At 41.9% G+C, this 25,341-nt stretch overlaps 1 protein-coding gene across 1 annotated transcript in view; it reads right to left on the bottom strand.

Moving 5' to 3' along the window:
- Positions 1-25,341, bottom strand: part of ADGRG4 (adhesion G protein-coupled receptor G4) — an 88,585-nt gene that overhangs the window by 30,342 nt on the left and 32,902 nt on the right. Inside the window, 7 exon segments of the mRNA XM_078148044.1 lie at positions 4,117-4,262; positions 4,559-4,707; positions 7,106-7,164; positions 7,251-7,465; positions 8,506-8,624; positions 14,991-15,123; positions 20,280-20,443. Of these exon segments, the coding sequence (XP_078004170.1) occupies positions 4,117-4,262; positions 4,559-4,707; positions 7,106-7,164; positions 7,251-7,465; positions 8,506-8,624; positions 14,991-15,123; positions 20,280-20,443 (985 nt within the window).

The following is a 25,341-nucleotide window of genomic DNA, read 5'->3' on the forward strand; positions in this document are numbered from 1 at the left end:
ACGTATGCATATGATCTATTTGGGAAGTCTACCAAAGACACACCCAGGTGCTATAAGAATACAACTATAAAATACTCTTCACAGAAATGTTGTTGTTCGGTCGTTTTTCAGTTGTGTCCAATTCTTCCTGATTCCATCTGGGGTTTTCTTAGCAAAGATAATAGAGTGGTTTGCCATTTCCTTCTCCAGCTCATTTTACAAATGAAGAAATTGAGGCAAACAGGGTGAAGTGACTTGCCCAGGGTCGAACAGCTAGTTAGTGTCTGAGGCTGGACTGAAGTTAGGAAACGAAATCTCTTTCCTGCATTCTATCCACTGTACCACCTGGCTTCCCCTTACAGAAATAGACAGACTTAAATAATCAGAGAAATATTCATTGTTTATGAGCATAATGAAAATGGCAATAATACCTAAATTCATTCATGTATTAAGTGTCATGCCAATCAAAATACCAAAGAATTATTTTCTAGAATTAGAAAAAGAATAATGAACTTATTCATTGTTATCATTAATAATAATTTATTCCTTATCTAGAGGAATAAAAGGTTAAGAATCTCAAAGGAAATTATGAAAAAAGTGGGAAGGAAGGGAGCTTAGCAGTGCCAGATCTCAAACAATACTACTAATCAACCATAAAAAAAGACTTGGTATTGGTTAAAGAATAGAGCGGTCAATCAGTAAAATCCGTGAATTAGGTACTCAGCATAGAGATCAAAATGAACAGAGTAGAGTCTGAGGCCTGCTCTCCTGATGGCTGAATCCCTGGCTAGGACTGCCATTTCATGAGGGACCCTAGCCATGCTCACTTCCCTTCCAGATCAACTCCCTCCCCTACTCTAGGCTTTCCAGCCCCCTCCCCCATTTATATTTTATCTTCCTCTATTAGAATATCAACATCTTGAGAAAAAGAGCCATCATGTTTTATTGGTTTTATATCCTCACTACTTGGCATAGTGCCTAGCACATAGTAAGCCCTTAATAGATGCTAATCTATCTATCCATCCATCATCCATCCATCCATCCATCCATCCATCCATCTATCTATCTATCTATCTATCTATCTATCTATCTATCTATCTATCTATCTATCTATCTATGCAGCTAGATATCTAGTGAGGAAGCTAGGTGGCATAGTGGATAGAGTAGAGTCAGGAAGACCTGAGTTCAAATCCAGCCTCAGATATTTACTAGCTATGTGACCCTGGGGAGTCATTTAGCCTCTGTTTGCCTCAGTTTCCTCTTCTGTAAAATGGGGATAACAATAGCACTCTGTATCCCTTCATACATCTCTTCCCAGTTTTCTCTGAAATTGTCCATTTAATCATTTCTTATGGTGCAATAATATTCCATTACAGTCATATACCATAGTTGGTTTAGTCATTTCACAATAGATGGGCACCCCCCCCCACTTGTGGAATGGCTGAACAAGTTGTGGTATGTGAATATAATGGAATGCTATTGTTCCATAACAAATGATGGACTTCAGAAAAACCTGGAAAGACTTACATGAACTGATGCTGAGTGAAGTGAGCAGAACCAGGAGAACATTGTACACAGTAACAGTCACATTGTACAATGACTAACTTTGATAGACTTAGCTCTTCTCAGAAATGCAAGGATCTAAGACAACTCCAAAAGGCTCATGATGGAAAATACTATCCACACCCAGAAAAAGGACTATGGAGTCTGAATGCATATAGAAGCATACTATTTGCTCTCTCTCTCTCTCTCTCTTTTTTTTGTTTGTTTCTTCTTTCTTGTGGTTTCTCCCATTGGTTCTAATTCTTCTTTACAACATGGCTAATGTGAAAATAGGTTTAATACGAATGTATATGTAGAGCCTATATCAGACTACACACTGTCTTGGGGAGGGGGGAGAGAAGGGAGTGGGAGAAAATTTAGAACTCAAAATCTTATGGAAGTGAATGTTGAAAACTAAAAATAAATTTAAAAATCACTCTATTCCTATTCTCTATAGGGTGTTTTATAACATAAGAGAATATTATACTTTTTCTGTATCAGTTGACATAATCACATGCTTTTAGACGATTTTGTTCTTAGTATGATTAACTATGTTGATTATTTTCTTACTGTTGAGCAATCTTTGCATCATTGTCATAAATTCAACTTGGTTGTGATGATTTCTTAGATGAATTGCTATAGAAAATTGTAGCATGTGGCAAGAGCCAGCTATGATTGTGCATGCATTCATTTGGGAAAATGATAAATGATGGTCAATAAATTTTATTTTTTAAAAGGAAAAAAATAGGGGTGGCTAGGTGGCTCAGTGAATAGAGCACCAGCCCTGAAGTCAGGAGGACCTGAGTTCAAATTTGGCCTCAGACTAAAACACTTGACACTTACTAGCTGTGTGACCCTGGGCAAGTCACAACCCCAATTGCCTAAAACAAAAAATAGATGGGTACCCCCCCCCTTAGTTTCCAGTTAAAATGCCGCTACAAAAAGAACTGCTTTAAATCTTTTTTGTGCAGTGGATCCTTTTCTTCTTTCTTTGATCTCTTTGGAGTATGGGCCTAGTATTAGTATATTGTGGGGTCAAAGTGGATACAGTTTAGGAAGTTTGGGGGCATAGTTCCAATTTGCATGCCAGAATGGCTAGACCAATTTACAGTTCCACTAGCAGTGCATCAGTGTGCCTGTTTTCCTGCAGCCCCTCCAGCATCTGTCCTTTTTCTTTTATGTCATTTTTGCTAGTTTCATTGGTATGAGCTAGAACTTCAGAGTTGCTTTCATTTGTATTTCTCTATTTGTGATTTGGAGCTTTTTTTTCATATAGCTGTCGATAGCTTGGAGTTCTTCTTCTGAAAACTACCTGTTCATATTCTTTGACTATTTATTAGGGTATGGCTTCTTATAAATTGGAATCAGTTCCTTATACAGGGAACTTTTAAGCTATTAAATAACTAAGCTACTAAAGCTTAAAACTGCATTAAGACTTTTGGGTACATTCTACAAAGATTCTCAGTTAGCTATTTTCCTTGTAATTTTAACCACATTTGTTTTATTTGTGTGAAAAAAAATTTTAATGGACTCAAAGTACAGAAAGAGACAGACATTTTTGGACATGGCCAATGAGGGCATTGGCTTCCATTTGGCTATAAATATTTTTATCAATGGGAAGGGGAGGACTGGAGGGAGAGAAATTAAATGCTTGTTAATTGAAAAAAATGAAATGAAATTTTAAAAAGAACAGCCATCAAAATATACTTCTTTCCTCTTGGTAGAGAGGTGGGGTACTACAGGTGCAAAATGTTGCATACAGTGTCAGATATAGTTTGTCAATCAGTTTTGCTTTAACTGTTTTGTGCGTGTATGTGTGTGCATGTTACAAATGGGGTTTAATGATGTTTGGGGGGGAATATATTGGGAAATGATTGCAATACAGAAAATAAAAGGCCTCCATATGAATAAACCATCTCTAATCTGACAGATTTCATATTAGGTCCCCTCATACACTATCTAGTTTCACCATATACAGCATTCCATCTGCTGTTTCTGGGCCTGGAACATTTTCCCTTCTCTCTCCTTGGAAGGTGCCACTGCTTCCATGAAGTCTTTCCTAATCCCTTTGATGGGGACCCCTGAAATTACTTTGCATTTCCTTTGTGTATTATTTGTATTTACTTATTTGTGCATGTATTATTTTCCATAGCAGATTGTAAGCTCTTTGAGGGCAAAGATTATTTTTCTTTCTATATTTGTCTCCCCAGTACCTAGAATAGGGCCTGACACATAGTAGGTGCTTAACAAATGCTTGTCTTTTTTTTCCTTTGCCAGGCAATGGGGTTAAGTGACTTGCCCAGGGTCACACAGCTAGTAAGTGTTATGTGTCTGAGGCTAGATTTGAGCTCAGGTCCTCCTGAATCCAGGGTCCATGCTCTATCCACTGTACCACCTAGCTGCCCCCAAATGCTTGTCTTTTTAAATAAAACTTGGCAGATTCTTCAAACAGGAAATGTTTGTTCATGTGGTGGGTCAGGGGTGCACTCAGATATTTGTGGAGCAAATTAAAGTGAGAAATATTACTATGCTAACAACACAATATGGTAGGAATTGTTAATTATCTTGATCACATCTCTAATTGCAAGGCTGTACCTCAAAGATTGACGTTTGCCCAAAGAAGCTAAACACGATCTTCTGTAGGTTGAAAGGAATTCTCTTCTTCAGTGATTTAGGCAAATATATGGAAGCCAAAGTCATCCTGTGAGGTGTATTGTCTAGATAAATCTGTGGAGGGAGACCTTAAAATGAGGGAAGGTGTGAAAAAGCTCTGCCTGATGAGCAGGGCCCTCAAGTCCAGCATGGCTGCTACCATCCCGGGTGACCTCTAGAAGACAGAAAGCCTTCATGTTTCAAAGAAAGGGAGTCATTTTCTTCCTAAAATGTGCCACATACATCACGTAAACCACAGGAATAATTAAATGATCCCTTGGGATGCAATTGAAGAAAGGACGCCTTTCTCTGTCCCCATATAGTGTTCTCTTTTCCAAGCCTGTCATCCAGTGTCTCTGGGTTACACTCACTTCAGGGTCCATGCCTTCCTTATAGTGGTGAACACTAAAGGAAATGCCTTCAAATTCCTCCTCCATCTGAAGCACAGCTACAGCTGATGAGGCCATAGTTACATTGGCCGTCCTCCCAGAAAACTTCATCTTGTAACCTACCTGCTCAATTGTCCTCAAGCTCCTTTCAAGGACAAAAAAGAATTTGTTAAAAACCACACCATTAGGGTTATTTAATAATTAGCATTTGTAAAGCGCTTTAAGGTTTGCAAAGTATGTTACATATATCATTTCATTTGATCCTCGTGACAGCCTTGTGAAGAAGGTGCTATTATTTACATTTTATAGATGGGGAAACTGAGGTCAAGAGAAGCTAAGTAACTTGCCCAGAGTAGACCCACTGGTTTAGTGTCTGAGGCAGGATCTGAATTCAGGTCTTCCTTACTTCACATCCAGCACTATCCATTGTGCCGCCTATCTGTAGTCACTAGCTAAAACGGTTCATCAAGCAAGATTTCTTATATGGGAAGATGAGAAGGTAGGGCCTTGGCAGGTTCAGCTAACATTGAAAAGCAATGGACTGTATATCTGGCATCTGAAGACTAGTCTAGGCCCATCGTACAAGGACCAGCCTAGCTAAATTTAGAGAGGCTCATCTCCAAGGACTGGCCAGCAGGGGATGAATTTTTTTTTTCCACCACAATAACTCATGAAAACCAGAGGGCTTGTGGCATTCATCTGGTGTTGGAGTATTGAATTATAAATAAGTCTGCTGGGGGTGGGGGGCAGATGAGAGGGGTATCCATGAATGTGGAACATTGCATATATTGTAAGATGGTTTTTGATGTAGTGATTAGTTTTGCTGATTTTTTCCCCCTCTTCCTCTTTTTCTTTTTAAAAATGTCTTTGTATTATGGAAGGACTCTCTGAGAGGGTAGGGAAGGGATACAAAGGGAAATTTAGGCTAAGTAAAAACAAAAGGCATCAATAAATTCCCCCTACAGCCAACCTGGTGATGGGTTTTTATGAACTTAGCTAAGCTGCTGTTAGCTGGGCTTGTGTTAGAGTGATATATAAATGTCAGTTACTATTACTACTACTAACATAACAATAGTGATAATACTGTTAGCTAGCAGTTATGCAGATAGCACTTTAAGGTTTACAAAGAGCTTTGCAAATATTGTCTTACTTGAGCCTCACAACAACCCTGGGAGGTACATGCTATTATTATCTCCACTTTACAGATGAGGAAACTGAGGCCAACAGAGGTTTAAGTGACTTGCCCAGGGTCACACAGCTAGGAAGTGTCTGAGGCCAGATTTGAACTCCATCTTCCTGGCACTCTATCCACAATTTGTAATAAATATTAATGGAGGGCAAGTATAGTGGAGTCAGAAGAACTGGGTTTGACTTCTGATTCTACCGCTTCGTAGCAGTATGACTTTGATCAACTTTTTTTTAAACCTCTCAACTTCAGTTTCTTCATCTACTACTAGAGAATAACAGTGACTTCTGTTATCATCATCATTGTCAAGTCCAAACACCTTTGCTTGTCATTCAAGGCCTTCCATAATTGCCCAACTCTCCCCTGCTCCCCTGCTGCTCATGCACATGAACCCTCTGTTCTAGGCCTCCTCACTGTCGCTGGTACACACCAAACTCATTCCCACCTCCATGCATTTGCTCAATGGCATTGCCCCCTCTTCTGGAATGGTCTCACTTCTTCCCTTTCCTTTATGACCTCTACCTATCTCTTAGGGTTGAGCTTAAGGTCCACCTCCTCCAGGAAGTCATCCCTGACTACTTGCATCTCTGGATTTTTCCGTTCCTACTGTAGTCTGTGGCACATTTTGTAATAATGATGACGGAGGGCACTTTACTGTATCTGAAGCACAACCCTGGTATGGAAGGAGGGAAGCCACTGCCAGTATATTGCCTTCCGTTAAGACCTGAGGCTCTGAAAAGTTTAATAACTGTCCCATAGTGAGGGATACAGCTAGTCAGTGTTTGGAATTTAAGTAAGTAAGTGTCCAGCTCTTCCTCCTCCAAAGCTGCGTCTGTTCTATTTCCCACAGAATCTAAACTCAGTTCACTAGATTATATCCTTAAAGAGATACTCATCATTCTGTCCTTGAAAACTGCTTGAGGTCAGGGACCATATTCTATCGTTCATTTGCACCTTTCACAGGCCCCAGCACAACACTGGAAACATAATAGGCAGTTGATTGGTTGATTTATCTAGCCAGATACTGAGATTCAGGCCATAAGGTGGCTTTAGATGTTGAAATAATAACCACTTCACAAAAGTGGCCATTGCTTTGTGATTTAAAGTCATGGAATCAGAATTTCAGAGATGGAAGAGATTTCATAGGCCACCTAGTCCAAACCATTCCCCAAAAGGCATGTCATACCCACCAACTAGTCATCTGGCCCTTGTTTGGCTCTGTCTTGAGTCCCCTTTCCATGTCTCAGATAAGCCAGTCTGGGCCAAGGTCAGTTGGTTACCATGTGATTACTATGTGCCTAGCAAAGAAATCTAAAAACAATCCCTGGCCTTAAGGAGCTTGGGTTCTAATGGGTACCTGTGACCCTGAGCAATCACGTGGCCTCTCCAGGCTTCTGTTTTTGCCTCTTGACCTCTCTGGCGGCATAGAAGGTAATTTGGCCCAACCCCTTCTCTTGGAAAAAGATGAAAAATGAGACCCAAAGAAGGTTGTCACTTCATACTTTCTCATTGCTTAGCGAGGGCTGATCAGGCAGCAATCCAATCCCCAAAACCACATCAAGTGTCTGTAACAGAATCTCTGCTAGATTCAGACTTAATTCATCACATTTTCAGATGTCAGACACCTTCAAAACAATAATCTTGATTTCTTTTTGGTTCAGGCCTGGGGAGCCATGTATCAGACTTAAAATGTGCTCGGCAACATCATTGGCATTCTCTACAAGAGATTGGAAACAATGATGGAGAAGCTATGTTAGACTGGGGATTTTTAAGTCCTTTCATCTAATGTTTTCTCACTAACTTTAAAAAAAAAGTTTATCTTATGTTTATGGATAACTTTTTAGGTGCCTCAGCCACATAGCCAGAAGAAGGTCCAGACCTTCCCAACTCTCTATCTGACACTCTATCTACCATGCTGGGCTGTCTGTCTATAGTGATGGGGAAAGCAACTTCCCTTAGAATTGTTTTGATGACAAAAAAAAATAAAATAAAATAGGTCCTGATCGCCTTAAGATGTGGTTTCTATAGCAACTGAATTCCTTGTACATTCTTCTTCAGCTGAGAAATTAACTGTTGTTTAATATACATAATGACCATAATAATGTAAAGGAAAATGTTACTAAAATGCATCAGAACTCGAATCAGTGAGTCGACCTATCTTGACTCCAGAAGTCTGATGATGAGGGCTCTCCCTCCTCTTTTCAGAGGAGTGGCAGGTGCAGAGTGAGAGAAGCAGTGTCAGACATGGTCAATTTTGGTTTGTTTTGTCAAACTCCATGACCATATTGCAAGAGAAGATTTCATGGGAGTACTGGGGAAAATAATAACTTTAAAAATCGATAAAATATTTTTTAAAAAATTCACTGCTCCTTGGCCAGTACTTTTAACCTTTTTAGGGCAAGGGCCTTAAGAATTCTATACCTAGATTTTCTTTCAATTCATTGTAGACAGGTCTGACTATTATGCATAGATCAGAGCCTGGGAAGTTATGTTGAAATTGAATTTTTATAACTTGAATAACATTTCAAACATACTCAGAGTGTTAGCCACCTAAAGGGACCTTGCAATTACTCCTTTTGTAAGAGTGAATAATGACTCTCCTCCTCATTCCCATCTCTCACATTTTATCTACTTTATAAGATCCGATTATTTAATTGGGTTTTCTAAAAGTGCTGCTGGCTCGCCTACACTGTCTGGTCCCATGTCAAGTTGGTAATCTGGCCCCAGTCTTTGAATATGTGTCTAATCAACTCTCACCATCAGTTATGAGAACATCTTCAAGGTTGACAATCTCATCTGGAAGTGCCTGGAGCAGTTTACATGGTCCATAATGGGGGGCTCCCCAGCTCGATTTGCCATTCTCAGCATCAATAGTGCTGAAAAAGAAGGAGAGGGTGGGGTTATTTTCATTCTCTTTCTGTCCTTTCATGAGGAGTCTTGACAATTCTGGCCTCCACATGGATGGCAAGCTCAGGGGCTCTCTGCGAGTTTTGATTCTAAGAGCTACTTCCTCTTTCTGGGCCCTCTCACCTCCTTTAGCTTCTGTGACTCTGCTGCCTCCTGGCTCTCTCCTACTATCCAAAGGCTCTTTCTCAGTTTCTTTTGTTGGCTTATCAGCCATTTCCAACCCTGGAATCTGCCCTGGCCCTCTTCTTTCCTCTCTCAATATTCTCTCTTTGTGATCTCATATACTCTTAGGCATTCAGTTTGAGACATGGTATTTGAGATGACTCCAGAATCTATCTCTTTGCTGAACTCCAATCATACATATATCACCCACGGAAGGTTAGAGAGCTCCTCCTGGATAGCCAATAGGTATCTCAAGGTCTAGGTCGAGGACCAAATACATGACCACACCTAGCCCTCCCCCCCCCATTCTGTGGATACCTAGGAATTCAACACATACAAAATAGAAGTAAGGAGAAAAACAAAGGTTTGGAACATGGATCATGGAGAGTGATGAGTCAATCATAAATGAATAAAGCATTGTGCATCCTATGATTCATAGAAGCTTAGACAACAGAGCTGAAAGAAAAATCTCACAGATCCCTCTCCCATTTTTAGATATAAGGAAAATGAGGCTCCTGTGGGTAAAGTGAATTACCCAAGATTGCCTGGCTAGTTAGTATCAAAGCAGGGATTTAAAACTAGGCCCTTTGAAACTAAATGCAGGGTTCTTTCCATGATATCATACTACAGAACAAAGAACAAAGGACTATTTCTTCTTTTTCTCTCCACCATAATAATAATGATAATAATGATGATTATAATAATAATAGCATTTATATAGTCTTTTAAGGTTTGCAAAGTACTCAAAAATATTATCTTATTTTATTCTCACAACAACTGTGGAAAGTAGGTTCTATTGTTACCCCCATTTTACAGATAGGGAAATGGAGGCAGACAGAGGTTAAATGACTTTTCCAGGGTTACACAGCTAGTAAGTGCCTGAGGCCAGATTTGAGCTCAGGGTCTTCCTGACTCTAGGCCTAATGCTCTAGCCATTGCACAGCTTGGCTGTCCAATATGGAGAAGCACAACTTTTTGTTATCCTTAGCTTTCACCATCAACCTCAGGGTGTAGCTGACACTGTGCTTACAACTCTTTTGACATTGCTCTGTCCTACTCCTTTGTGTCTATCCTCAGTTCCTGCTCCTTGCTTCTATCTTCATGAAACTATGAATCTCTATAATGTACATCTTGGTTTCCCTTTAAAGGAAAAACATGTAACTTTCAAAAGCTGTCATGCTTGTCTATGATTCATTCCTTCTGGTCTTCCTTCTCTTGTACATTTTTAAAAATGCTTCAGTGATCTTCTTTTCTTTTTGTTTCCGTCTCTTTTTTGGTAACTTTAGCATTATCCCCACTACCTTTGGAGGGAAAAATCCTTTGTTTCCCCAATTGATAAATGATGCAAAGATATGAACAGACAATATTCAAAGGGAAAAAATCTAATCCATCAATAGCCTTATTAAAAAATGCTCCAAATCACTAATAATTAGAGAAATGCACATTAAAACAACTCTGAGGTTGCTGAGGTTTAATCACCCATCCGATTGGCAAAGTTGACAAAAAGGAAAAGGGACAGATGTGGGAGGGACTGCAGGAAAACAGGAAGTTAGTGCACTGTTGGAACTATATGGTCCAGCCATTCTGAAAAGCAATTTGGAACTCTGCCCCCAAATCACTAACCTCTTTGATGCTGCTATAGACCTCTACTAGAACCTATACTCTCAAAGAGATCAAAGAAAGAGAGAAAATGACCTATATGAACAACAATATTTATAGCAGCTCTTTTTGTAGTGACAAAGAATGGAAACTAAGGGAGTAGCCATCAGTTGGGGAGAGCCTGAACACAGGTAGGGTATATGAATGGAATTGAATGCTATTGTGCCATGAGAAATGATGAAAGGAATGGTTTCAGAGAAACCTGGGAAAACTAATATGAACTGATGCAGAGTGAAGTGAGCAGAACCAGGAGACCAATTTATACAATAACATTATAAAGACAAACAACTTGGATCAATACGAAGACCAAATAAGGTTCCAGAGGACCAATAACAATTTCCTGGGAGAGAGGGAATAGACTTAAGACACAGAATGAAGTGTGCATTTTCAGACATAGCCAATGCAGAAATTTGTTTTCCTTGACTATGCATATTTGTTACAAGAGTTTTGTCTTTTTTTCCATGGGAAGTAGGGTAGATTGGAAGAAGAAAAATTGAAAAAAAAAAGTCAAATGTAATAAAAGTTACATTTTACAAAGCCCTTAAAACATAGTCAGGCAAAATAAATTCCCACATTAGCTGTGTCTGACATATATGTTGTTTAGTCATGTGTGACTCTTCATCCATGAGGTTTTCTTGGCAAAGATACTGGAGTGGTTTGCCATTTCCTTCTCTAGTGGATTAAGGCAACAGAGGTTAAGGGACTTGCCCAGGGTCACCCAGCTAGTAAGTGTCCAAGGCCATATTTGAACTCGGGTCTCCCTGACTCCAGGTCCAGTGCTCTACCCACTGAGCAATCCAGCTGCCTTTTTAGCATCTACGTTGACCAATGAAAGTTCCCTATGCATTCTAGTTAATTCCTTAGGCAGTTCTTCCTCTTCCTCATTGCAATAGTTTGTTTTTATGTTCCTATCAACTGAATGTTATCCTTCGGAGATCTCACCTATCCTTTCCCTGAATTCTTTGAAATCTACTCCCTCCAAATTGAGGACATTATGCCTAGCTTGCCTCTCTATTGCCCTATCATAAACGTTCTTCCCCTAGCCAGTATGGAATGGTCTCTCTTCTGGCGGCACCTGTTAGCCCACAATCCTTCACACTTCTTGTATGGCCCTAAGTGTTGGGCAGTCCATCTTCTTCCTTTCTCTCTTTGCGTCACATCCCTCCTACACAGGCTAGAATTCATGCCCCTTCTGATTCATTTTCTCCTTTGTTCCTTCCCTGAAGCAGTTTTTCCAAGAAATCACTCATTTTTCCTGGTAATCTGGAGAGCAGAGAGACATTACTGCAACCCTTTCATCTTCTCCCCTAAAAGGAAGACCAAAATGCACTTAGCGCACACAACTGTTACTCACCACCGGCGGGAATAGAAACCGTAAGCTCTTTGCGAGGCACTAGGCCATTTCCCTTACCCTCTGTGCTTGCTAGAAATGAGATCCTCACTTCTCTGCTCTTTGAATCGCAAACTCTGTTTCCTGCATTAGGGGTTCAGTCACTGGGGGCTTCAGAGAAACCCCTTGAAGGCACTCAACGGAAAGAAAGCCATGCTTTTAGTCGCAGGGCCTGAGGCCTATTCTTTCATTACCTGTGTGACCTTGGACAAATCCTTTTTGTCTCTGTTGGCTTCAGTTCTCTCATCTGTCAAATGAGGAAATGGAACTTGTTGAATCATTTCAGTCACAGCAGACTTTCTGTGACCCTATTTGGGGTTTTCTTGGCAAAGATACTAGAGTGGTTTGCCATTTCCCTCTCCAGCTCATTTGGCAGATGAGGAAACTGAGGCAAACAGGGTGAAGTGACTTGCCCACAGTCATACAGCTGGTCAGTGTTTGAGGCCAAATTTGAATTCAGAAAGATGAGTCTTCCTGACTCCAGACCTGGTGATCTGCAGTACCACCTAGCTGCCCTAGAAATTGAACTAGATGACCTCGAACTTCCCTTCCATCTCTCTGGTTCTATGACATACTGGACTTTCCTACCTTTAAAAGGGCTTTTCCCTCCTGTTTTTAAAAAAATAATAATAGCTGGGGCAGCTAGATGGCACAGTGGATAGAGCACCAGCCCTGGATTCAGGAAGATCTGAGTTCAAATGTGACCTCAGACACTTGACACTTACTAGCTGTGTGACCCTGGGCAAGTCACTTTACCCCATTGCCTAGCCAAAAAATAATAATAATAGCTAACATTTATAAGGCACTTACTATGTGCCAGGTGCTTTACAATCATTATTTCACTTGATTCTCACAACAACTCTGTTGTTAGGTGCGATTATTGTCCTCATTTTTCAGAAGAAGAAACTGAGGCAGACAGAGTGACTTGCCCAGGGTCACAGAACCAGTAAGCGTCTGAGGCCAGATTTGAATTTAGGTACTCTTGACTCCAGGCCCAACTCTCTATCCATGCCACCTCTAGCTATTTAAATAAGCCTCTATGTGCCTAGCTTTCTCAGCAAATTCCTGTAAAAATCCTAATGTAAATGGCAGCTGTCCTTGGCTGTGATCTGTGAAAAGATCTTGGCTAGAAATTATACTGCCAGCCATGTTGGCACTTCTTTCTTTCTCTTCTCACCTTGTTAATCAGATTTTAAATAGCTCATATTCCCATATTGCCTCTTGTTTTAGGTCCTACTTTCTCTTCTGCTGCACTGCTCAGACCCCATCTGGATTCTTGCAGTTCGTACTGGGCACCACATTTTAGGAAGGATGTTGACAAGTATGGAGTTTCCAGAGGAGGGCATCCGAGATAGTGAGAAGATTTGAAATCACTGTATTAGGAGCACTTGAAAATACTGAAGCTGCTTAGACTGGAGGAGAGAAGACTTGGTGGGGACATGCTAGTTATTCTCAAACATTTAAATATGGAAGAATGAGATTTGGTTTGCTTGGCTTCAGAGGAAAGAGCTAGGAGCACTGGGTAGAAGCTTCTGAGAGGCAAATTTCAGCTTAGCATAGAGAAAAATTTCCTAGCAATTAAAGATATACCAAAGTAGAACAGATGTTTTAGGAGGTAATGAGCTTCCCATCACTGGAGGTCTTCAAGAAGAGGCAATTAACCTGAGACAAATGAAAACCCGGAGAGAGTTTCTCAGTAAGACTAACAGGGTAGTCCTCCTGGCTCAGAAGGAATATAAATAATAACTATTTCTTTTTGGACAGCAACCCTGAGGGTCTTCCCCTCCAATTTTTTTTTTTTAACTAAAGGGGCTATCCCTTGACTCACTTCTTAAAGAGACCTATTCACTGAATGGGTGTTGCCTCACTCAAAGTGAGAACCTGAAAAGACCTTAGCTTAAAATGGCCAGGGTCTCCCATTGCATCCAGTCGCCCTGATGAATATCTGGCCACTAGACCCAGATGGCTCTGAAGGAGAAAATGATGCTGGTGACCTTGCACAGCCCTCTGTCACTCAAAACAAAGTCAATTGCAAGTCATGTCATCATCAAACTGATGTCCTGGTCCTCTTCGAGAATGAAGGACAAATCACCACCACCACAACAACAGCTAAGCAGGGCAGTCAATAAATTTGATGGTCAGTGGTTTCTCTCAGTAACCAAAGATGCCAAAGGAGACCCTGAAATGTATTAAATCCCTTCCAAAAGAGAACTCCCCTGACAAGTGAAGATCAATCCTGATTGGTGGACATTTAATGGGGAGCTGGGCTAAAAGTCTTCAGCTTTTAGCTGAAGCACTGTTGTGGCTTGATCATGACACTCAGCAGCCCCAAGGCATCTGAGCAGGAGAAGCCATCTCCATCTGTACCTTTCTAGCCAGTTTTCTCCTTCATGAGCTGGGCTTCCCTGAACTCTACTGGAGGGGACCAAGGACAGGGCGTTCTTCCTCCAGGCAAAGGCTTACCCAAACTGGATTCCCCTAATACTCTAAACAGAAATTAGGTCTCCCACTTGGGTGAGGTCCCCCAACTAACAGGCATCTGCCTTGAGGGCTAGAAGCAAGCCTCACTCAGCTGTGCCCTTTAGAGGCTGACTGACCTTTTCAGGAGATAGGTTTTAACAGCAGTAAGAGGAAAAAGGGTGGATCACAAATCTAGTTATTAGTTATCAATATAATAGTATAACATTAATTTCTCTCAAACCACTAACCAGGGAAGGAGATTCTAAAGGGGATTCCTACTCAGAGAAGGGTTGAACTGGATGACCTTTGGAGATAACCACCAATTCTAAAGCTGATAATCCTGTCACTACTGAGGCCCCTTCCAGCTCTAAGAATGGGAAAGTCTACATTCCTCTCATCACCACCACCATTTGCTAACCTCAAACCCTACCCAAATGAGAAATCAGATTAGTTTTAACGTCTGATGTTTAGTTTCCAATTTTTTTGTGTGTGAGAACCATGTTCTTTCAAAAACAACAAAGTTAGCAACAGCAAGGAGTGACGTCCAGAGGTGGCAGAAGGGAGACTGGCATAGGATGGGTGAAAGGCAGCTAGCATAATTGGTTATATGAAATAAATCAGCACATGTCAATTTGTAGCTAATAGAAATTGATCTTGTACTTACCAAATTCTGGTAGCTTTCCAACTAGGATTCTTAACACATCTGCTTTGAGCTGTCTCTGTAGGATTGGCTAATGGCCACTTATATGTTCCTTTGTATCTGGAAGTGGTTTCTTCTTCCACACATGTTCCTGGCTCTAAAGAGAGGATACATAGGGGTCAGTTGTCACCATGTCTATTGGACAAGAGCCCCAGGAAACTGGTGACCCCCAAGGTTCTACTTAGTTCCAGCATTCTTTCGCCTTAAATAAAAATCAAGACCAATCTCACTTGGTCATTTAAAATAAGTCTCAAAAAAAACCCAACAATAAAATAAGTCTCACTTTAAACACCTCAAAAAGTAAATGGTGCGGCAGAGAAAACGTGAGGTTTGAGGTCAGAGGACCCAGGTTCAAAGCCTAGCTCTGCCATTTGCCACCTGTATGAACTTGGACAAGTTACTTCATTTCTCTGGGGCTTGGTTTCCTCAGGTGTAAAATGAGGGGTTTCAACTAGATGACCTCTGAGTCCTTTGAAGCTCTGAATCTATGTTTCTCTGAGCCAGATAGCTATTTAAAAGGAAGATTCCAGCAGATTTGCCCCTTGGGGTCTCTCTATCCTTACTAATGGATAGCCAAGAATGTTTTTTTCTTTTTCCTATGCTAATACTCTACATACTTGACCAATGAATGCAGTGGAAGCCTAGATATTGGTACTGAAGGATAGGACAACCATGTGACTGGCTAATGGTATTATAGTAGGGTTGTACAGTATAGATCATATATTTAGAGATGAAAAGAGCCTTAGAAGCCATTGAATCCAACCCCATCATTTTACAGAGGAGGAAACTGAGGCAAATGGGGTGAAGTGGCTTGCCTAGGGCCATACAGCTAGTAAGTGGTTGAGGCCAGATTTGAACTCACAAAGACAAGTCTTCCGAACTCCAGGCCCGGCACTCAATAGATTGAATACACCTACCTGCCCCCAAAATATTTATAGCAACACTTTTTGTGACTACAAAGAATTGGAAACAATGTAAATGCCCATCAATTGGGGAACAGCTAAACAAATTGTGGAACAATATTCCTGCGCTGTAATAGATGATGAATGTGATGAATACAGAAAAGTATGGAAAGGTTTACATGAACTGATGCAGAGTGAAGAGTAGAGCCAAGAAAACAACCTACACAATGATTACAACAATGTAAATGGAAAGAATAATCATTTTTTAAAAATTGACAGTAAATGTTGAAAAATAATAAAGAACAAGCATGGCTGAAAGAAAAAAAAGAGTTAAGACAGTCCTGTCCCACTCCCTTGGAGAGGTGGGAGGCACACAAGTGTTGTACATTGCACATATTTTCAGATCTTTTTGACTTATTGATCAGTTATACTGATTTTTTTCCTCACTTTTTCTTCTTTTTTCTTATCTTTAAAAAAAAACAACACAATTTGTTGGCTCTCTAAGAAGAGGAAGGGGAGAAATAATGGAGGAAATTATGATGAAGTTTAAAAAAGACACCAATAAAACTTATTTTAAAAAGAAAAAACTATATTGAGATCATCTTTGACACTTGATTGGCTCTGGCTAATGCCATCACTTCCTGATCACCTGAAAACAAAGCATCCAGAGGAGGGCCTGTGGGAAACTCAGTCAAAGGAGCTTGATCTATGGAATCAGCTCAGGCGCATTTCCTTTTGTTAACTGTTGAATGACCTACAAGTATCTCATTTTGTTTGAAGGTGAGACCTAAACTACCAGGGGAACTGCCTATAATACTTGAGCTGGACTCAGAGGATCTGGGTTCAAAACCAGGTTCTACTACTAGCCATGTGACCTTGAGTCCCTTCCCCACTCTGGGCCTCAGTTTCCTCTTCTGCAAAATGAGGAGGTGGGACTAGATGGCCTCAGAGGTCCCTTCTAGTTGGAAATACACTATTCTCTCAAATGTTTATTAAACACTATATTCCTGTGTGGTGCCATGCTAGGTGCTCTTCTTTGCCTCTCCCTCTTTCTGTCTCACTTTCCATTTTTGCTTTTGTCCCTGCCCTCTTCACTATTCTTTTCTTGTGCAGAATTATGCTTTCTAAAGCAATGTATGCCACAGTGGAGTGTGGTGGAAAGAATTCTCAACTAGAAACCAGAACCTCAGACACAAAACACTCACTAGCTGTGTGACCCTAGGCAAGTCACTTAACCCCAATTGCCTCACCAAAAAAAAAAAGAAAAAAAGAAAACAAAGAAAGAAACAAAGAAACAAAGAAAGAAACAGAAAGATCTAGGACCAAGTCCTGATGCTGCCACTCGGTACCTGTATGACCCTGGGCAAGTCCCTTACCCTCTTTGAACCTCAGTTTCCTCATTTCTAAAATAAAGATGATAATCCTTGCTTCCACTTACCACACAGGGTTGAGGTTTTTTAAGGCCTGGTCAGATTCTGGATGTAGATGTTTTCTGTAAGCTATAAAGCACTGTTTAAAATACATGGGGTCAAGAGCAGCTTTACTGGGGATTCTGTTCCCAGCAATATGTCTACTGTGAAGAATGAGCAGGCAGGGTAGGAGATGTGCAGTGGTCAGGCAACTTTGATTTTTATTGCTAAAATCTTGGCAATATAAGAGAACAAGCATTTGAGGCGCCCCCATAACATGGCCCAGATCGTCTCTGGATAGTTGGATTGTCTGCCCAAGTTTAGTCAATAAGTCAACACATACTTATTGAGCGTGTAGGAAGGCAGAGGTCAGACTGTGCCCCAAGGCCCTTTACAATCTGATTCCAGCCCACCTTTCCAGGCTGATTTCACATTACTCTCCTTTATTCACACTATTAGAGTCCAGCCAGGCTGCTCTGCTTGATATACCCCATACCCGACATCTCACCTCCTCCCTCTGGGTCTTTGCCCAGGCTGTCCCCAATGCCTAGTATGCATTTCCTTTTCACTTGGGGCTCCTGGAATCCTTAGCTCTTTTCTAGACTCATCTCAAGCCACATCTACTACAGGAGGCCTTTTTGGATCTTTGTATTCCCCAGGGCCTAGCATGAAGTCATTCATGTGCTAGATGCTTTAGAAATGCTTGTTGAATTGAATTGAATTGAGTATCTGGCCAAGGACTTCTAGACCTGCCCACTTAGTGAATTAATCTTTGGGGGGAGAGGGTAGTGGCCCAGACTCTACTCTCCAGAGCTCAGGCGCTTCCCAAACCAAAAGTTTCTTTCTACCTGGCCCTTCTTGAATACAAGACAAATGAACAACTCCCTCTGCCCACAGCCTCAGATCAATTGCTTGAGACAAGATGGGTGTCAAAGGAAGTTTTTACTAATAATCTCAGCTCTCGCAGGTTCCCCACCCCTGGCTAGAGCTTTAAGCTTTCCAGAATACTTTCCTTATAACAACCCTTTGTGATAGGCAGTAATGAGTATAATACTTATATGATCATTATCCCCATTTTATAGATGAGAAAATTGAGGCTTAGAAAGGTTAATTAATCTGCCTAATGTCACTTAGAGTTCACTACCTCAATGACTCTGGGATTTCACCAATTTGGCTATTCTATCTATCCGTGCAAATGGCAACCCATCTATCCCTCCTCATCCTACGCGATTCTAGTCTGTGTTTTCTTAGAGCTCCTCTTCCAAGGAGCCAAACAATCTCCTGGAGGTCTTTCTATAGGCCCTTTTGCATTTAAGGGCACTAGTGCAGCACCCTAGCTGTGTATCTCTTCTTATTCCTTCCTCTTGCTATAGGACTAGCCAACCCCCTTTGCTGAACAAGCATGTCCTGGGTAAGGAAAGCTACATGGCTCACCTAGTAAATGCCAGACCCAAGATTTCAACCTAGGTTTGTGTTTCCACTACATCTCTACATCACAGGCACTGGTAAACCCAGAAACGAAAAGCAAAGAAACCAGTATGCCAAAGATGTTCAGAGAAATTATCTCAGAACCTTCTTGTCTCAGTTTACTCCTCTGTAAAACAGAAGGTGGTGACTTTGGATTAGACTTCTCTCTGGCTCCTTCCAGTTCTAAATCCTACCATTATAGACCTGCCCACAGCAGTCTCACCCTTACATTTCTATTTCTTCTTTTCTTTGGCTACGGTTCCTAAGAGCTGCCTCTTCCCCCTCAGACTGATAGCTCTCTGGCTTTCAGCTGCCTTCTCACTTTCAGCCACACAGCAGGGTGCTGAGGTCTGATTTCTTAAAGGGGTTTTCACAAGCTCAAGGGAACTTCAGAGACCACCTGGTTCAACCCCTTTATGTGACAGAGGAGAAAACTGATTCCACTGTACTCTACCCTGGTTAGAGCATGCCCAGGGTATTGTACTCAGTCCTAGCAGAAGCTTGCTGAGTTGGTGAACACCCACAGGTAAGCAAACAGGATGGAGAAGGCCTTGAAGGGAGGTCCATGCCATATGAGAATCGGGAAAAGGAAATGGGAGTGTTTAGGCTGGTAAACAGAAGAAAGAGGGGAGAGAAAATACTTGAAAGACTGCCCTGTGGAAGAGGAATCTGACTTGGTTTGCCTGACTTCCAAGGTCAGAACCAGAAGCAATAAGATGGGAGGGGTAGGAAATACAAAAAGGCAAACTTAGGCTGGGTGTCAAGAAAAGTGTCTTTTAAAAATCAAGCATTTATTAAGCACTTACCACAAACACAAGTAAAAAGACAGCTCCTGCCCTCAGGGAGCTTATATTCTAGCACTGGAAGACAGGGAAGTAAAAAAGGCAGGGAGAGAAGAAAGAAAGTATCTGAGCTGGGCTATGATGGATAAGTCTGGAGAGTTAGAAGCACAGCTGGAAGGGGAATGAAGCGTGGCCAACCTCAGCCTGCCCCCAGAAGGAACTCCCCAAAGGCAAAAGGGGACCGGCATGGCGGCGGGATGTGCCAGGGTGAAAAGGTCCCAGGCACTGTGGGAAGTTCAGTGAGAGACAGTGAAATGAACTGTCTTGGGAGGTAGTGGGCTCCCCACTCATGACAGTGAGGTCTTTAAGTGGAGGCTAAATGGCCATTTGTTGGTTACATTGTAGAACGAATTATTTTTCATGTCTCCGTTGGTCTACGTGCCCTCTGAGGTCCCTTCTAACTGTCTAAATTACCTCATTGAGGTACTGTAGATCTTATTATCCACATTTTACAAATGAGAAAACTGAGACTCAGAAAAGCTAAGTGGCTTGCCCATAGTCACATAGCTACTAAGTGTCAGAGGTGAGGTTTGAACCCAGATGCTCAATAACCCAAGTGTAGGACTCTATGCATACAAATGCCACTGTAGCAAGGTGAGTTATGTAGGCTGAAATAAACACAAGGAGAATTACCTAATTTTTTAACTTGTACATGTTCAGACTTCACACTTAAAGTCGTATGGCCTTGTGTGAAATGTCCATGTGTGTGATTCCCAAGGATTTTCATCTTTATCTGATTTATCAGATCATCTGGTACAGCAGATGAATGAACTTTTATGATTGCTTGACAAACATAGCTAGAGACAAAAAGAGATAAGAAAGATGTTGCATTTGCATGAACAGAAGGCCACCTAACTAGGGATTCCAGTCACACTGGCCTCCTAACTGTACCTGACATTCAGTCTCCCACCTCCATGCCTTTGTACATCAGGATGCACTCCTCCTCTCCTTCACTTTCTAGACTCTGCCTCCAAAGTATAGTTCAGGTGCTCCCTCCTGCACCAGGCTTTTCTTGATGCTCCCTCCCCACCCCACCCCTCTTCAAATCACTGTTGTTGATTTGGGTACACGGATTTCCTCCCACTTCCCACTAAGCTCAGTAAAGACAGGGACTGTTCCGTTTTTATCTTTGTACCCTCAGTACCCAGCACTGTGCCTGGCCCGCTGCAGGCCCTTAAGCAATGTTTGTTGGATTTGAGGGAATTCACAAATCTTCTTCAGTCCATTTCTGGTGAACATTCAACCCCTCCCCCTGTGGTCCTATGAACATTGTTAAGAGGTGGGTGTGCCCATTTGGAAAGAAGAGGATTAGCTAGAGGAATGGGTGAGGCCTAGCCTAGAGAAAAGACAACGGGGAGAACATGAAAAGTAGCAGGAAGGAAGGAAGGAAGGAGAGGGAGGGAGGAAAGGAAGGGGGAGGGAGGAAGGAAGGAAGGAAGGAGAAGGAGGGAGGGAAGGAAGGAAGGGGAAGGAAGGAAAGGAGAGGGAAGGAGGGAAGGAAGGAAGGTGGAGGGGAAAGGAAGGAAGAAAGAAAGGAAGGAAGGAAGGAGAGGGAGGGAGGGAAGTAAGGGGGAAGGAAGGAAGGGAGGAAGGAAGGAAGGAAGGAAGGAGAGGGAGGGAGGAAAGGAAGGGGGAGGGAGGAAGGAAGGAAGGAAAAGGAGGGAGGGAAGGAAGGAAAGGAGAGGGAAGGAGGGAAGGAAGGAAGGTGGAGGGGAAAGGAAGGAAGAAAGAGGAAGGAAGGAAGGAAGGAAGGAGAGGGAGGGAGGGAAGTAAGGGGAAGGAAGGAAGGAAGGAAGGAAGGAAGGAAGGAAGGAAGGAAGGAAGGAAGGAAAGAAGGAGAGGGAGGGAAGGAAGGAAGGAGAGGGAGGGAGAGAAGAAAAGGAAGAAGGAAGGAAGGAAGGAAGGAGAGGGAGGGAGAGAAGAAAAGGAAGAAGGAAGGAAGGAAGGAGAGGGAGGGAGGGAAAGAAGGAAGGAGAAGGGAAGAAAGGAGAGTGAATGAGGGAAGGAAGGAAAGGGGAGGGGGAAAGGAAGGAAAGAGTGTCCTGGAGAGGAGGGATTCAGCTTGTACTCTTTGGCCCTACAGGAGAGAACTAGGAGCAATGAGGAGAAGTTGTATAAAGGTCAATTTCAGCTCCTTGTAAATTAATAAATAAAAAATGTTCATTGATAGATTAATTTGAATAATTAATTAGTAAAGCAGCCCAGTCCCCACCCCCCGATGTGAGAGCCTTCTAGGAGAAAGGGGTGCATCCAGAGCAGACACATCCCATTGCAAAGATGCCTAGGCCCAATAAAACAGGGTTCTAGGACTCTCCTGGGGGCAATGGAGTCTTACTCTTGGGATCTGGAATCTGCGATGCAGCATCTAAAATTGGGGTCTGGCCTTGCTAAACTGAGTTCTTCAGGTCAGGTGTGAGTCGAGACTGTTTGCCGGGACCAGAAAGGAACTCTTGGGTAGGAGGGCATTGGAGATCACCCACCTACACTGGCATGACCACCATTCAATCCCCTTCCTCCTCTTGTTGCGACCACAAGGCCTGGGCCTCATCTGCGGACTAAGACTTAGTCATAAATGTGTCCTGCTCCTTTGAAGCCCCTGACGTCAAGCAAGCAAAGATTTTTCAGGCCCTGCCATGGGCGATGGAGCCAAAAGGAAGTCCAACAGTCCCTACCCTCAGCTGTCAGGGGAGACAGCATGCATATATATGCTTATATTTTTTTCATATTGACTTAAATGTTTATGGAATGTAAGAGTTAAGTCAGTATTTCAGTCTGTTTTAAAATCTACTGGTTTCTACCTTTTGCTGAAGACTTTCAATGGTTTTGCCACAAATGTCTTTTAACATTCATGGCCATGACAGGAAAAGAACATACTAAAAATATTTACTTTGGTCAGTCTATTTCTATATACTTGTTCCAAAGGTAAAATCATGTAGAGGAAAGAGATGCAAAGGTTAGAAATCCTTTTACTGCTTAAGTATGAACCACCATACTTATTACCTTCTCTTCCAAAGATAAGAAAGGTTGCCTTTTCAGAGTACTGTTTATCTGTTATTATGTCTGGACTGCAAGTTAAGATTTGTCTTACAAATCTAAAATCCATCATTGCCTCAACTGATTCTCTTCCCCAAAGGGCAACATAACAACTTCCTCCCAGTAGATGAGAAAAATTGAAGTTTGCAGAGAGGTGGTCAGTTGAGAAAGCACATTCACTTTCCTGTGCTGCATCAACTCCCCAAAATAACTGCAAATACGAAGTAAATAGAAGATAATGGCTAGTGGGGGTGGGAGAAGGGGGACACATCAGCGACTGAGGAGACCAAGAAAGGCCCTATGTAGAAAGTGGTGCTTGAAAACTAGGGATTCTAAGAGATGGAGGTAAGGAGGAATATATTCCAGGCTTGGGGGATCAAGCCAGTGAAAAGTTACACTTGTGAAAGGTGGAGTGTGATGTATCTTTGAGGTAACTGTGATCCAGGGGTCTGCTGAAGCCAGCTGTACCTTGAAAGCTGATTGTTAAATTTTCAGTGTAAGCACTTACGCCTTGGGAATTAGCAAACGCTACAGATCAGGCCTGTTTTGTTGGTTGTCTAGACTTAAGAAACTTATTAAGAAAATGTTAATAACACAGTTTCAACTTAAAGGTATATTGTGTGTACGTTTTCTCCCAGAAAGCTAGTTGTAAAACATTTACCAGCACACCCCTGGTGTGGCTCCAACATAACCGTGTCCTTATCTTCCTTCATCCTCCTTCTCCCGACCCCCTAAGTATCTCATGTTAAGCACATTCCCTTGTGTAAGGTAAAGTGTGCCCATAATAAAGGCCTATTGCTTTTTCAACATCTTTGGCCTGGTCTGTCTCTTCTGTGCAAATCTGTAAGTCCCCTACCGGCAGCTACAACAGTAATGTAGGCCAGGATCCTTGCAACTTTGACCAACAGCTGAATAAATCAGAGGAGCCCCTGCTAGAGCAGACACAGTAGAGAGAGAGAGAGAGAGAGAGAGAGAGAGAGAGAGAGAGAGAGAGTGTGTGTGTGTGTGTGTGTGTGTGTGTGTGTAAAATGTAGCAGCTGTAAATGACCTGGCTCCTACCTGTATGACACAACTGTCATTTTCAGGCTTCTCTGTTCCAAATACTAAAAAATAAAGGAAGAATACAGTTAACTTAAGTATCAAGTATTTTTGGTAATCAAAATAAAATAACCATTTTGATATAGCTTCTAAAACAAACTAGCCAGTACTGTCTAGAGGCAGCTAGATGGCTCAGTGGGTAGATCAGGAAGTTGTTTAGTCATGTTTCAGTTGTGTGACTCTCCATGATTCCATTTGGGGTTTTCTTGGCTGAGATACTGGAGTGATTTGCCATTTCCTTCTCCAGCTTATTTTACAAATGAGGAAACTGAGGCAGACAAGAGTGAAGTGACTTGCCCAAAGTCACACAGCTAGTAAGTGTCTGAGGCCAGATTTGAACTCAGGAAGAGTCTTCTTGACTCTAGGTCTGGCACTCTATCTACTGTGTCACACAGATTTGAGTTTAAATTCAGCCTCAGACACTTCCTAGCTGTGTGACCCTGGGCAAGTCACTTAACCTGTATTTGCCTTAATCCACTGGAGGAGAAAATGGCAAACCATTCCAGTATCTTTGCCAAGAAAACCGCATAGACAATATGCTCCATGAGGTCCAAAGAGTAGACCACAACAGAAAAACAAGCACAATAGTTCTAATTAAAAATTACTTTTAACTTATCTTCTAAGCCTAAACCCTTTCATGCCTCTTATGCCGATGCCCCCCCCCAATCTACCCTTCACACCACTACCAGCATCATTTTCCTTGTGCATAGATCTGATCATGGCACTATTTTTTTTTTGAGACCAGATGTCCCTATCTCACTCTTACTAGAAGTGCAGCAACCACTCATGAGCCCAACCCCTCTGTTGCTTGGCATAGGAGCTTTGGCGTATTCAGTTTCTGATTTGGGCCTACTGACCTCTCCTTAGGAAGCCTGGTGATTCTCCACTTCCATGGGCTTGCCATCATGGTACCAGACTCCTAATTAGCTTTTAGCCTTACCATAGCTCAGAACCCCTGAGCAATCCGCTAGCATCAGTCCCACAATGTCAGGGACCAAAGATATGAGCCAACATCCCTGACTTCATGTCACTCATTTTAAACGCTTCCTCCTCCAGGTCCCCTCCTTGATCCCCACCTCATAACCCCTACCACCATCAGTAACAGTCTTTCCCTTCTGATCTCACATAGTACTTTGTTTCATGCCTCTATGATGGTAATAATAATAACTAGTATTCACACAGAGATTTAAGGTTTGCGAAGTACTTTATACATGTTATCTCATTTGATTCTTACAACCCTGGGATTTAAGTGCTATTATTATCCCCATTTTACAGGTGAAGGAACTGAGGCCCAGAATAAAGAAAAAGTTATTTGCTCAAGGTGGTTGTTTTCCTTTGTTCTTGAAGAGGACCAAAATGACATCACTATGTTGGGGTCAAGGTACAGTGTGTCCAACTGTGGCTGATGAGATCAATGCAAGCTTAGGTGAGGCATAAATAGTCCACGTAAACATCTGGAGTAGAGATGTCTCTAAATTTATGCATCTTGCATTTCTTTTGAGCTACTGCAATTCTGCTTTGTTCATAGAACACAGCACCTTCTTTGATGCGGGCACACCATGCT

Source organism: Phascolarctos cinereus, unplaced genomic scaffold (assembly GCF_003287225.1).
Source record: "Phascolarctos cinereus isolate Bilbo 61053 unplaced genomic scaffold, phaCin_HiC Scaffold_8;HRSCAF=390, whole genome shotgun sequence".
Classification (NCBI taxonomy): Eukaryota; Metazoa; Chordata; class Mammalia; order Diprotodontia; family Phascolarctidae; genus Phascolarctos; species Phascolarctos cinereus.